At 34.3% G+C, this 13,901-nt stretch overlaps 3 protein-coding genes across 11 annotated transcripts; 2 read left to right on the forward strand and 1 right to left on the reverse strand.

Moving 5' to 3' along the window:
• The first annotated feature begins 857 nt into the window (after window positions 1-857).
• On the forward strand, window positions 858-4,028 carry LOC103869865. 9 transcript variants are annotated; one of them, XM_033292772.1, is made up of 6 exons: window positions 858-1,126; window positions 1,291-1,469; window positions 1,562-2,527; window positions 2,622-3,436; window positions 3,510-3,566; window positions 3,647-4,028. In XM_033292772.1, exons 3-6 carry the CDS (start codon window positions 1,597-1,599, stop codon window positions 3,887-3,889), a joined length of 2,046 nt encoding a protein of 681 aa, XP_033148663.1. In that variant the 5' UTR covers window positions 858-1,126; window positions 1,291-1,469; window positions 1,562-1,596; the 3' UTR covers window positions 3,890-4,028. The 9 variants fall into 9 exon arrangements, with proteins under 9 accessions (XP_033148663.1, XP_033148667.1, XP_033148664.1 ...); XM_033292776.1 differs by having other exon boundaries at window positions 859-1,204; window positions 1,291-1,365; XM_033292773.1 differs by having other exon boundaries at window positions 859-1,144; window positions 1,291-1,465.
• Window positions 4,029-4,587: 559 nt separating this feature from the next.
• On the reverse strand, window positions 4,588-6,584 carry LOC103870140 (delta-9 acyl-lipid desaturase 1-like). Its single transcript, XM_009148252.2, has 6 exons — window positions 6,511-6,584; window positions 5,710-6,204; window positions 5,470-5,610; window positions 5,253-5,393; window positions 5,064-5,170; window positions 4,588-4,974 (listed from the first exon to the last, which is right to left on the reverse strand). Exons 1-6 carry the CDS (start codon window positions 6,556-6,558, stop codon window positions 4,776-4,778), a joined length of 1,131 nt encoding a protein of 376 aa, XP_009146500.2. The 5' UTR covers window positions 6,559-6,584; the 3' UTR covers window positions 4,588-4,775.
• Window positions 6,585-8,287: 1,703 nt separating this feature from the next.
• LOC103869866 lies at window positions 8,288-13,470 on the forward strand. The gene has a single exon (XM_033292833.1). The coding sequence runs from the start codon at window positions 9,847-9,849 to the stop codon at window positions 10,345-10,347; it is 501 nt and encodes a 166-aa protein (XP_033148724.1). The 5' UTR covers window positions 8,288-9,846; the 3' UTR covers window positions 10,348-13,470.
• Window positions 13,471-13,901: the final 431 nt, after the last annotated feature.

The raw sequence follows: 13,901 nt of genomic DNA on the forward strand, positions 1-13,901 counted from the left end.
TCTAAATCCTTCTGGTTCGCTTTGACGCTCAATACTTGTGAATGTTATAACCAAAGAAACCTCGCAAGAGAGCTACTTTTGAATTGTCTTCTTTTTGTTTTTGTTTCTTGCAGATGGTGTATACGCCATTTAATAAGAGCCCATGTACTCGAAAACTATTATAATTTCGGTGAGATTACACGTTGCTAGGTTCCCAGCTAAGGTTATATTGGTTGCATCTCCTTGCTAGCCAAATACAAAAAAGAGTCACTCAAAGACTAGTGTCATCTCACTCTCTGAGAATCCAGCTAGTGCAGGGAGGCGTGGGCGCTGAGTTTGCGTTCGCCAAGACTCTGGCTCAACGAGGAGATGCGCTGCGTATCAGAATCTTTGACATCAAGAAACTTTTGGTTAAGCCTGAAGCAGAGAAATTAATGTTGGTTTAAAATTGAAGTAGTTGGAGACGATCTGGCACGACTTCATAAGGATGTTACTCAGGTAACAATGGTAGAGCCAATAATTGGAAGTAAATAAGAGTTTAGGGGCTAAAATCAGAAATCCAATTTTTTCCTGTAATATTAAATAAATCACATTATTATATAGAGATTAGTTCACATTTTTCCTGATTATTCAAATGAATCGACGGCAAAAAGGACGTTGGAACTACTTCAAATAGATTTTGTTTGTTTGTGTCGGCTAAATTTATCATTAAAATTAATTAAATCGAGTGAGAAAATGTTTTTTTTTTTTAATTTACCTTGTCAGTTAAACTTTGATCATCTATTCCTTTCTTTTTCAGTTTACTCCTTACTTACATTTCATAAATTTGTACAATTCCCCAGAAATAATGGAACAGGGATTAACAGAGCATTTGCGATTCCAGACGAGTTGCTAGCACGTGTGAACCGTTTCATTCTTGGAAAAGCAAGCAGCCGGTTAATTATTGACTTGACGTCAGCTAACAATCATTAATTAAAAAGAACCAACAACCATTGGGAAAGAAAAACAAATCAATTAATAAGAAAAGAATAAAAAAATTAAAATCAGCCACCTGTGCAGCTCTGACTCAGTTACCTCCGAGTCTCGGAGCTCTCTCTTTCTCTCTCGGCGATTCTGTTCAGCTCTTGGCTCAACCTTAGATTCACAGGTGAATACTATCTGCATTGTAATCTCTCTCTCCTTCGTCTTCGTATTCGTCTCTGCTTCTTCTTCTTCAAGCTTTTGCGTTGTTTCTCCTCTCTTTGCTTCGTATGACTTTCGTCTAGCTTCGTTGATTGAACATTGACTTTACGTTTTCTTTTTCGATCGCAGATTTCTCAAGATTCGCCTCAATCTTCGTTTCTCTCTACTTCAGAGCAAGCAGCTTCATCATTCGTATCATCGAAGGTTCGCCGATAGTAAGTTACTCGCTGCTAAGATCTCGATCTTGAAACTGGATTCGATTTCTCTCGAACGAACGAACAAATTCGAATTCGCGATCCTAGCAGTTAGTTAGTTTCTCCAGATTCACTTCGATCACAACAAGTGATACTATACTATATATATAGCTGATGATTTGATTTCTAATTCTTGCTGTGTTTAGGATACTGATGATGCTATTGTTGTAATCAAGAAACTATGGAGGATCTACGTCTATCACCACTGAGACTAGGCAGCTTCAAGTCGTCACCTCCAAGGGGCTCACCTACATTCAGGAGAGTACACTCAGGCAGGACTCCACGTAGAGAGGTCAAAGCTAATGGCGGAGCTCTTCAGTGGTTCAGAAGCAACCGGCTGATCTATTGGCTGCTTTTGATTACTCTTTGGACGTATCTTGGATTCTATGTTCAGTCTAGATGGGCGCATGATGATGATAACAAAGTTGAGTTCTTGCGGTTTGGAGGCAAACTTAGGGAAGATGTTTTGCATGTGGAGCAGAATACACGAGTGGGTTCGGTTGTTGATAAGACTACTCATTTGGTAGTGGATGGTACTAATGTAGTACATGTGGATGTTAATAAGAGGATGCATGTGGCTCTGGCCAAGAAAGAGGATGCCACACCTCGGCGAAGCTTGAGTGCCAGGAGGAGGAGGAGGAGAAAGGCTGGTCGTAGCTCACGTAGTAAGACTCAGAAGGTGAGAAAAGTGGTGGAGGATTTGGATGAGCAAGATCCAGAGCTTCCAAAGACGAATGTTACTTACGGTAAGCTTTTTGGTCCTTTTGGATCGATAGAGGATAGGATTCTTGAGTGGAGTCCGCAGAAGCGATCAGGGACGTGTGACAGGAACTCAGACTTTAAACGCCTTGTTTGGTCAAGGAGATTCGTTCTGCTATTCCATGAGCTATCAATGACCGGTGCTCCAATCTCGATGATGGAGCTGGCTTCAGAGCTTTTGAGCTGTGGTGCAACAGTCTATGCGGTAGTTCTGAGCAGAAGGGGTGGTTTGTTGCAAGAGCTTATAAGGAGAAGGATCAAAGTGGTTGAAGATAAAGGAGAACTCAGCTTCAAAACTGCCATGAAAGCAGATCTTGTCGTTGCAGGATCAGCTGTTTGTGCTACATGGATTGGTAAGTCTTTCACGAACTTATACTGACTTTACATGTTTAGAAATGTGTACTAGCTCATTCAATACATGTTTTCTTGAATCTTCTTTTCTCGCAGATCAATATATGGATCACTTTCCAGCTGGTGGGAGTCAAATAGCTTGGTGGGTAATGGAGAACCGGCGAGAGTACTTTGATCGGGCCAAACCTGTACTTGACCGAGTGAAGCTGCTTATTTTTCTATCTGAAGTGCAGAATAAACAGTGGTTAACATGGTGTGAAGAGGAGCGCATAAAGCTTAGGTCTCAGCCAGTTATAGTTCCGCTCTCTGTTAATGATGAGTTGGCTTTCGTAGCCGGGATTTCCAGTTCGCTGAATACTCCAACACTGACCACAGAGATGATGAAGGCGAAAAGACAAGCACTACGAGAATCAGTCAGAAAGGAGTTTGGTTTGACAGATAAGGATATGCTTGTGATGTCTCTTAGCAGCATTAACCCGACGAAAGGACAGCTTCTTCTCCTTGAATCTGCCGCCTTGGCACTAGAGAAAGAAAAGGAACCAGAACAAGTCGCTAAAAGTAATCACATCAGTGGCACCAAGAAAGAAAAGATTAGTCTTTCAGTCAGACATCGGTTAAGAGGTTCAGCAAGGAAGATGAAAATCAAGTCTCGTGTTGTTGATAATCCGTCTGTTCTGTCTGCCACCGGTAAAAGGAAGCTGTTGTTCTCTGCCAACGTAACACAGAAACAAGACCTTAAGCTTCTTCTTGGATCGGTTGGGTCTAAGAGCAACAAAGTTGCATACGTTAAGGAAATGTTGAACTTCTTGTCGAAGAATGGAAACTTATCGAACTCGGTTGTGTGGACTCTAGCGACCACTCGTGTTGCCTCACTATACTCTGCAGCAGATGTCTACGTAACAAACTCCCAGGTAACGTTTCTTATCTTGATCCTCGTATGGCGTTGTTCTACTCTCGTTTTACTTTAGTCAATCTGTGAAACAGGGAATTGGTGAAACATTTGGGAGAGTGACTATCGAAGCAATGGCTTATGGTCTTCCGGTGAGAACAAACGCTTTTGATAGACGAAAATGAAATGTTCTTCATCCTAATCATTGTTTTTTTCTTTTTCATGGGAGCAGGTGCTTGGAACAGACGCAGGAGGAACAAAGGAGATAGTGGAGCACAATGTGACAGGGCTACTACACCCAGTGGGGAGGCCGGGTAACAAAGTGTTAGCACAGAATCTCTTGTTTCTGCTTAGAAACCCATCCACAAGGCTACAGCTAGGAAGCGAAGGACGTAAGAAGGTTGAGAAGATGTACATGAAGCAACACATGTACAAGAGATTTGTAGATGTTTTAGTCAAATGCATGAGACCCTAAGTGTGTACTTGCCCTCGTTTATTTTGCTTTAGTTGTTCATGATCCAGGATAAATAAAACCCAATTCTTATCAAATTCCATGATATTCTTTAGTTCTGTAAGATTCTATATTCTTTTGTTTGTTACCATTGTCACATGATTTTATATTTTCCTAAAGGAAAGATAAGCAAAAACAGTTAAATCTTGTAATTGACAAAAATATAGAAACAGTACTGTATTCCATTAATAAAACAGTACTTAAATCTTGTTTTGTTTATAGAATTGTTTCTTTTGAGTTTAAACTTATCTTTTTTCTTTTTCTTTTTTTTGAAAACATAGTTTAAACTTATCATCATAGTGTTTTCCTTCCCAACAGTCTGTTTTTAGATTCCGTAGTTTGTACTTTGTAGAATAGAATATTGGCCTCAAAAATGTTACTGCTCTTGGACAACACCAATGATATAGTCAAAGTTGCGTGGAAATCAAGGTACTGAGTGATGAGAGAAGATAAACTAGTGACTATTCAAGTTTCTTCACACTCATTTTCTTCAAATAAGGAATTGAGTGATGAGATAAGACCACATATTCTATTTTTATTTACCTTCCGCTAGTAGTAAGTTAAGGTCAACAAACACTTATTGACTAGATGATAGTGTTGGAAATTAGTAGTCTCTTCTCAATTTTAAAATTCAGGTAACTTACTACGAGTTGGACGGAAAATCAAAAAGTTGAACATATCCGAATAGCTTAAATTATGACCAACTTATATATTATACTGAAAACATACCGATAAATATAAAACAGTGCATGCTTAACTTCTCATATTAATATAGTACATACATGGTATTGTATCGTATTCCCTCAAACGCACATCTTCCCTTAACTTATTGACCATGTTTGTATAATATTCATCCATCAAAAGTGAATCTCTGCTTGTGAGCTTCGGTAACTAACTTAATATTTGTGGCCAGTCCAAGAGCTTGGAGAAGACGAATAAAGTACCAAGTAATGTCAATCTGCCACCACTCAAGTCCATGCCTAGCCGAGAACTCGAATGCATGATGGTTGTTGTGCCAGCTCTCCCCTAGCGTTACTATAGCCAGCCACCTCCATTTATTTTTTGCGACATAAATTGTTAGCAAAAGTATAAAAACACAATATATAAACATGTTTATGAATTACTTCTTAGTTCATACCAAGTGTTCTTGGAAAGATCTCCGGTTTTCCATGGTTGCGTTCCCCATGTATGTGAAGCTGCGGTCATCAGAAATGTGGAATGTAGCACGAATACAATTCTAACTCCCTGCCACATGTAATCATATTAAGATTTAAGTAAAACTATTCATTTATGTAAGAATAAAAAGAGAGAAAAGGTAAAAAGTTACCACGCCCCATACGAGGTAAGGAAAGCCACCGAGGATGTAAAGGAGAAGGGAAAGTGCAAGGTTGTTCAAAATCCATGTTCTTTGTAGAAACCTATAATAAGGTTGTCTCACCAAATCAGCTGCGTTCTCTTCTCCTCCACACTGTATACAACTCATGATTTAGGCCTACTTTTTGTTTCAAGTAATGATAGAACATGTGGATTACTGATTTAATTACATTTTGGAGAATAGAACCCGTGTCAAAGATCCACAGGAAGTAACTAAACCAAAAACCATGGCGAGGAGTATGAGGATCACGATCTGTATCACTGTATTGGTGATGGTAACGATGGTTGCTCACCCACTCTATTGGATCTCCCTGTACATATATAACCAATGTAATATTAAGCTATATGCTCACAAAAACCCTAGCTTCAATTCATGTGAGTTTAATTATTTTTGTTTATTTTTTTTTAACCTGGAAAGCAAGTGTGCCACACCAAGCAAAGAGATATTCTAGCCATTTAGGCAGAACAAAACTTCGGTGTGATAGATTCCTGTGATAAGACAACGTGATCCCGGTTCCAGCAATGACACTGAGACCAACCGCTACACGAAAAGCCGACCAGTTGCAGTGAAAAGGTGCATATAGGCTGAGAAGATGAACACCAAGTATCCCTATTGCTCTACTCACATCCCAATAGTTCCATCTCCTTTCCCAAAATACTCGCTTCTTTCTCACAACCTCTGAATAGGGTACTTTCGGGTGGCTTTCCTCCGTTATGGTTGTTTCTCTCAGTACATCCTCGGCAGTGAAGGTTGGTTTCTTGCAAGCAACAACTAATCTTTTGGTAAAATGGAGTTTTGAGTTAGGTTTGTTATAAGAAGTGAAGATGAGATTGTTAGGGTTGTGTTTGATCCAAAAATGGTGTTTATATTTGTGATGTTTGTTGGAATCAATCAAATAAAGAATCTAAAGATAAAAGTTTAGATTCTTGAGGTTTAGGAGAAATCTTTAAAGAATCAAATGAGAAATAAACATCAAAAGAGTTTATTGATTTAAGATTGTATTACAAGTATGAATACAAGTGAAGTAAATCTAAGAATCCATAAACTCTTTGTAAGAAGTGTTCTAGGTCTAAAATAGAGAAGAAAAGATCCTTTCTAATAAGGAAATAGCTCCTTATTTATAGAAGGAGAAAACCTAGGGCTTTCTAGCAATATGGGCCTAATTCATTGTCTAATGGGCCTTGAGGGAGGATGTAAATCCACCCCCAACAATAGTGATTTGAGTGAAGTCGATAGAGAAACCATTGCGTAAGTGCATGTGAGTAAGGGTCTGACTGGTTCAAACGCAGCGGTTGCGGTTGCGGCTGCGGACGTTTGCGGTTGCGGATGGTTGCGGTTTCTAGCGGTTTTAAGAGATTTGTACGACTGGTTCTGCGGTTAGAAATTGGTGCGTTTGCGGGATACTTATGACTGGTTAACTACCAAATACAGCAGCGGTTAAATAATAAATTAACAATATTTATATTTTATATAATTATAAAAATATCAAAAATCATAATATTATAATAAATATGTAAATTATATTTTCAAAGTTATAGTTTTAAAATTTTAAAATTATAGAAAATATTTTTATTTTAAAATTTTATAATATTAATTAAAATATAATAGATATATTTTAGTATTTTCATAATTTTGTTTTAAAAAATTTATTTTTATTTTTATTTTTGTATTTATATGGTTTTTAAAAAAAAAAAAAAAAAAATTATCATCCCGCAACCGCCCACAACCGCAAACGCTAGCTGGAACCAGCTTTTGATTTTAAGAGGTTCGGAGCGGTTTGAAGCGATTTGTAGCGGTTTATATGATTGTTTCGAAACGCTGTCAACCGCTACCAACCGCAAAAGCTGCGTTTGCGGGTGGTAGCGGGAAAACCAATCAAGCTCTAAGTAATCAACCGATCGTATCCGTTTAAATAGGCTTTTTGAGGTGGAACAGTAATATTCAACATTGCGTGAGAAACAAGATATTAAAAATGATGAAAGATACTAGTGACTTTTCTTCAAACACTTAATATCTCTCGAGACCAAAATTTTCGTTCTAAGTTAATATTTACCTACCCACTCGTAGTAAGTCAATGTCAACACAAACTATTTGATAAGATGATAGTGTTGGAAAATTAGTAGTTTCTTCTCAATGCCGGTCGTCCAAAGAGTTGATATCAACAAATTTAGACGTGACATTTAGCCCGTGGAACAATACGACATAGACAAATGTTGGAAGGGGACATCAAAGCGCTTCACGTTGGAAGTGGAAGAATGTAGAGTGATAAAGCGGAAGACCTTGGCTATTGACCAGTAATACTCAACATTTAATGCGTGGAAAAACTAGGAATCAACTGATGGAAGATAAACTAGTGACTTTTCTTCAAACACATTATCGCTTAAGAAGTTTCATTCTAACTTCATAACATCCGCACTCTTACGTAGTAGGTCAGTGCCAATAGAGACATTTCGATTAGATGATTGAATTTGGTAGTTTATTCTCTGTTTGTTGGCCGCCCAAAGATTTAAATAATGAGAATAATTAATAGGGAAAATCGCAAAAAAAACCTTCAAGGTGGCAGCTACTTACACTTTAAACCTTGAAAGTATTTCACAAGCACTTTAAATCTTCAAAGTGACACTTTTATCAAAAGAAACCTCCAACCTGGCTTATTTGTACATCAAGTCAAAACGGTAACCGGTACTGTTCAAAAACGATGACGTGTCGGTTTTTATTTTTTTTTCTTTTTTTAAAAAGTTATTTCATTAATAAAATAAATATTAAAATAAAGAAAATATTAAAATTCATAAAAAAATTCAAAACAGATCATAAAAATCACTAAAAATTCACAAAAAAAATCAAAATATTCACCAAAAAAAATTTAAATTATTTTATTAATAAAATTAATATAAAATACAAAAGTATAAAAAATTCATAAAAAATTGAAAATAAATCATAAAAAGTCAATAAAATTCACAAAAATTCATAAAATTCACAAAAAATATTTTAAATTAAATATAAAAATAATCATAAACTTTTACAAAAATAAAAGATTCACAAAAATATTTATATTATTTTATTAATAAAAAAAGTATAAAATACAGAAAATATAAAAAATCATTAAAAATTTGAAACAAATCACAAAAATTCACAAAAATCAAGAATAAAATTATATGTGGTTTTATAAAAGCGACTAAGGAATAACGTGCATTGAGTGCTATAAACTGGCTACCCTCAAGCTATCATTAGTATACATTCTTCCCTTTAATAATCCTGAACTTTTTCAAATCCAACCAACACACACATAGAACATAACAGATTAAAAAACCAAAATAGCAGTCAGTCTCCGGGTTATGATTACTCTAATTCAGATTAGAAAAAATCATTATTTTATATTTATTTTATTAATCATAACCCAGAGACTAACTGAATTTTTCTAATCTAAATCAGAGTAATCATAACCCAGACTACTATTTTGGATATTTTTTAATCTGTTATGTTCTATGTGTGTTGGTTGGATTTGGAAAAGTTCAGGATTGTTAAAGGGAAGAATGTATACTAGTGATAGCTTGAGGGTAGCCAGTTTATAGCACTCAATGCACGTTATTCCTTAGTCGCTTTTATAAAACCACATATAATTATTAATAAAATAATTTAAAATATTTTTTTGTGAATTTTATGAATTTTTGTGAATTTTATTGACTTTTTATGATTTGTTTTGAATTTTTTATGAATTTTTTATATTATTGTATTTTTTATATTTATTTTATTAATAAAATAATTTTAAAAAATTTTGGTGAATAATTTGATTTTTTGTGAATTTTTAGTGATTTTTACGATTTTTTTTTTGAATTTTTTATGATTTTTTATATTTTTTTTAATATTTATTTTATTAATAAAATAATTAAAAAAAAAAAATCGACACGTCATCGTTTTTGAACAGTACCGGTTACCGTTATGACTTGATGTACAAGTAAGCCAGGTTGGAGGTTTTTTTTGATAAAAGTGTCACTTTGAAGGTTTAAAGTACTTGTAAAATACTCTCAGGGTTTAAAGTGTAAGTGGCTGCCACTTTGAAGATTTTTTATGCGATTTTCCCATAATTAATATATTCTTCCAGTCCATAAACTCTCATCGTTTTATCAGCCCCATTCGGTTAGGATCGTCTTAGACTCTCAAGTGTCGAAATCAATATTGCTACAGTTTAAAAAATAAGACTTTTTTCTTATCAAAGATGGTTTAAACCCGAGTTGACGCTCAAGAGCTGAGTCTCTGCCGAGATTGCTTAAAAGAACCCCAAACAATATCGAACCGACAAAAAAGCTAACATGAGAGAGCTTAAGCATTGGCAGTTTTGTTATGATTGATTATCCAAAACTAAATCTTCATTTTTAGCATATGTAACCATTTGTTTGTATGTGACAGGAAAAAAACGTTTGTTTGTTTGTTTCTTTCCAAAAAAAAAAATAAGAACAAAAGTTCAACAGCTTCGGTTTCAGGTAAATCATGGTATTTTATTTATGAGAGAGCGACTAACGAAAAATCAGAACACAAAAAGAAGAAGATGGATGATAACAAAAACATCATCAAAACCCTAGCTCGGTGGTGTCTTGTTCTACAAGCCATCATGATATCTTCCAACACCGTGGCTCTCAAGGAACCAGACTACGTAAACATGAACATAACAATCCGCAATGCAATGACCGGGCTGCTCCGCCCGGAAATCGTCTATCGATGCCAGTCCAAACGCAAAGATTATGGTTGGCATCAATCTACAAAACCAGGAACTCAGTTTTCATTTCCAATCATTCTCATTAAAGGTGAAAGCAAGATACCGGCTATTCACATCTGCCGTTTCCGGTCCGCTTTAGGAACCGCCACACTCGTGATAGAAAACACTTATCTCGAGGCCGAGATGTGTCCTAAATCTTCATGTGCTCACGAAGCGACACCGAAAGGGATCTTGTTTAGAGGCCTTGAATGGGATTTCAAAACCGTGTTTCCAAAGCTCAAACCAGTTGAGTATCTTGAATTGCCGTGGACACCTTGGCCAAACAGAACATGAATTTTTCATCATATTTTTTTTTTCTTTCCTTTTGTATTCATTCTAATTATAGAAGTTCAAAATTCATAATCATAAGCAGTTTGCCACATACTAACAACTTTAGTTTAAATTAATTCCCTACATTTATGCGTTGGAGAGACAATTGCTCGGGAATAAACCTTAGGTTCACCCTAGGATGAACATTTAAATTCACTCATTTTTTAAGACCAATCAAAGTATTAAGTAGATAATTAATTAAAAATATAAAATTTATTTAAAAATAACTAAAAAAAAGCAATGCCAATTTTAACAACGCTAACACCCTAAATCCGAAATCTTAAATCTCATCACTAAACCCTAAACCGTAAATCTTAAACCCAAATCCTAGACCCTAAACTCAAACTGTACTCTAAACCTAAATCCTAGACCCTAAACCCAAACCCTAAAACTTTAAATTCAAACCCTATACCCTAAACCAAATCCTAGACCCTAAACCCAAACCGTATACCCTAAACCCAAATCTTAGACTTAAAACTCAAACCGTAAACTCTAAACCCAAACCCAAAACCTAGGCGCTATAAGGTTTGGGTTTAGGGTCTAGGATTTAGGTTTAGAATATATGGTTTGGGTTTAGGGTTTATGCTTTGGGTTTGGGTATACAATTTGGGTTTAGGGTATATAATTTGGGTTTAGGGTCTAGGATTTGGGTTTAGGGTCTAGGGTTTGAGATTTAAGGTTTAGGGTTTAGAATTTAAGATTTAGGGTTTACGGTTTAGCTAGCGGCGTCATCGTCGTTAAAATTAACGTTATTCTTTTTTTAAGTTATTTTTAAATAAGATTAATATTTTTTTAACTAATTATCTACACGGCGTTTTGATTGGTCCTGGAAATAGAGGTGAATTTAAAGGTTCACCCTAGGGGGTGAACCTAAGTTTTGTTCTTTTCTCGGGAATTTGCCAAATATGACTCAAAATTTGATTTTAGCCCTAAAAGTATCAAAAACTTGAATCAAATGCAAAATTAACCCAAAAGGTTAGTGAAATTACAACCAGCCCCTTATAACTAAACAAAAAACTAAAATTAGTTTTTACGAATATAACACTATAAAGTTTTCTGAGATTTTGTAAGTCCTCCGAGGTTCTGTAAGTCTTTTGGTAGACTTCCAGGAAGTCTTCTCATATAGTAGATCTTAAAAATAATTTATCAATTTTGCAAAAACAATATTTTGATAGAAAAAAGTTGAATTCATGTATTTATAAACAGTCGTAAGTGATATAAATTAAAATATAAAAAATTGAATTGTTTTCAACATAGATTAGTGAAAGTAGTGGGTCATGATATTCTTTGGATTAGAGTTTGACAACATATATTGTAGTATTGTATGTATTTTTAAGATTAGATTTTGGAAGCTTAACATTTTTTTTTGAAAAATTAAATTTTGACATATATATGTGCAGTTTTGTGTATATAAAACACTTTTTAAGTTTAATGAAGTTTTTGTTTCTATCTAATTAGTTATTTGAGTTTAGGATTTATATTTGGGGTCTAGACGACTTCCAGAAAGTCTTTTAGTGATTAGTATTTTATCAGTTAGAAAATTTCCATGAAAGTCTTCTAACTCCCGTTAAAAATATTTTAGTTCCCTGCTAAAAATATTTTAGTTTCTAGAAGAATTTCAAGTAAGTCTTTTAGGAAGTCTTCTATTCGAAGACTTATTTGAAGTCTTCTAAATCGAAAAAAATTAACCTTATTGGAAATTTTGTCTTCCTTTATAAAGAAAATTTTCACATTCTCTATCTTCCTCTCAAATATCTGCAACAAAAATGTAATGTTTCTCATTCTAAAACTCTCCAACCTCTCTTTAATCCTTTTGAATTTAAAGACACCAAACTTTATATCAGTTTCATGTCTTCTCACTGATTTATTTTGTTTTGCAGGTTTTTCATTACATGGTTCTCATCTTCCACTCCTTTAAAGGTAGATCTATAAATCACATTTTCTTATTTGGTAACCTATAAGAAATTTCACTTTTCCTAGACGACTTACATGGAAGTCGTCTAAGATAAACATGTTAGTTTTGCATTTGACCGGATTGTGTCCGAAATTTAATTTTTTCTAGACGACTTACACGGAAATCGTCCAACAAAAAAATAAAATTTAAATATTTATTTTTTCTAGACGACTTCCACGTAAATCGTTTCAGGTTACTTTTCAAAATTGAAAAATAAAACTTAAATATTTTATTTTATCCGGATGACTTACATGTAAGTCTTCCGGCATACGACTTATACAGAAGTCTTTTGTAGTAACCAACGTTTGAGCAGAATCTCGGAATAAATCCTGGAAGACTTCCTTGTAAGTTGTCTACCAGAAGACTTACATGGATGTCGTCCGGATAAAATTAAAATTAAATATTTAATTTTTATTTTTCAATTTCAAAATTATAACCTGTAACGACTTATTTGGAAGTCATCTAGTAAAAATTAAATATTTAATTTTTATTTTTCTGTTGGACGACTTCTGTGTAAGTCGTCTAAGAAAAGTCAAATTTTTGACACAATCCGATTAAATGCAAAACTAACATGTTTATCCTAGACAACTTACTGGGAAGTCTTCTCTAATTTTCGTGAAAACAAAGAAAACTGGAAGACTTCTTGAGAAGTCATCTTCAAAAGACACATAAAGTCAATTGCGAAACTAACATATCCATTGACCAAAAGACTTATGTGTTAGTCTTCTCGTCGGAAAAGACTTACACGGAAGTCTTCTGACGGACAAATGTGGAAAAACATTGGTTTCATAGCTTTAACAAGTGAGATAACTTGTTTAGCTTCTCCAACCACAAAATACTTCACCACCAAAGCTACCTACTTGCTAATGACCACGAATCATGAGCTTGAATGATTCTATGAACCTTAAAAATTTAGAATCAAAATCTAAAGTTTTTTTGGATGAATATAGAGAGAAAGTGAAAGATATGTTGTGATTAGTTCATAAGAAATGAGATAGAAGGAGTCAAAATCGTTTTTTGGTGCATTAAGAGCTTCAAATTGATTTTTCATGGTGGTTGGTGTATTGATGGCAGTGAAAATATTGTAAATACTTGAAGAAGATGATGATGAGAGAGTAAAAATCTTATTTTCGAAAAAATAAAAATAAAAATAATAATTGCATTTTCGTAAATAATCCGAACTTTTATGGTGAGCAGGACAAATGAAAGTTCCAAAAGCATCATGAGTTAGTTTTGTGTTTGACTTTAAGTTTTGAGTCATATTTGCAAAAATCCCAATTTTTATTTTATAAATAATATTATTTTAATTAAATAAGAATATTATATGATAGATTTCAAAAATTAGTCTATTATTAATTTATTACTAAATTGTATTGGATATGCTATTTAATTAGTCAAAAATATTCTGGAAATGCACTAATTTCAACTAATTGTTGAAATGGTTGTATAATATACTTATTAACATTTGAGACGACAACTAATTGTAACCAACAACATTAATCTCTGTGTTTAAAACTATCATGTCCTAAAACTAAGGCTGGGTGAAATCACCTTAATTCAATAT

Source organism: Brassica rapa, chromosome A05 (assembly GCF_000309985.2).
Source record: "Brassica rapa cultivar Chiifu-401-42 chromosome A05, CAAS_Brap_v3.01, whole genome shotgun sequence".
Classification (NCBI taxonomy): Eukaryota; Viridiplantae; Streptophyta; class Magnoliopsida; order Brassicales; family Brassicaceae; genus Brassica; species Brassica rapa.

Excerpts from the sequence above, each read along its gene's own strand:
- LOC103869865 (XM_033292772.1), top strand. The coding sequence starts at position 1,597 with ATGGAGGATCTACGTCTATCACCACTGAGACTAGGCAGCTTCAAGTCG. Across the intron at positions 3,437-3,509 it reads TCTACGTAACAAACTCCCAG|GGAATTGGTGAAACATTTGG; the intron begins GTAACGTTTCTT and ends TCTGTGAAACAG. Across the intron at positions 3,567-3,646 it reads CAATGGCTTATGGTCTTCCG|GTGCTTGGAACAGACGCAGG; the intron begins GTGAGAACAAAC and ends TCATGGGAGCAG.
- LOC103870140 (XM_009148252.2), bottom strand. The coding sequence starts at position 6,558 with ATGCACTTACGCAATGGTTTCTCTATCGACTTCACTCAAATCACTATT. Across the intron at positions 5,611-5,709 it reads GTGGCACACTTGCTTTCCAG|GGAGATCCAATAGAGTGGGT; the intron begins GTTAAAAAAAAA and ends ATATATGTACAG. Across the intron at positions 5,394-5,469 it reads CGGGTTCTATTCTCCAAAAT|TGTGGAGGAGAAGAGAACGC; the intron begins GTAATTAAATCA and ends AGTTGTATACAG.
- LOC103869866 (XM_033292833.1), top strand. The coding sequence starts at position 9,847 with ATGGATGATAACAAAAACATCATCAAAACCCTAGCTCGGTGGTGTCTT.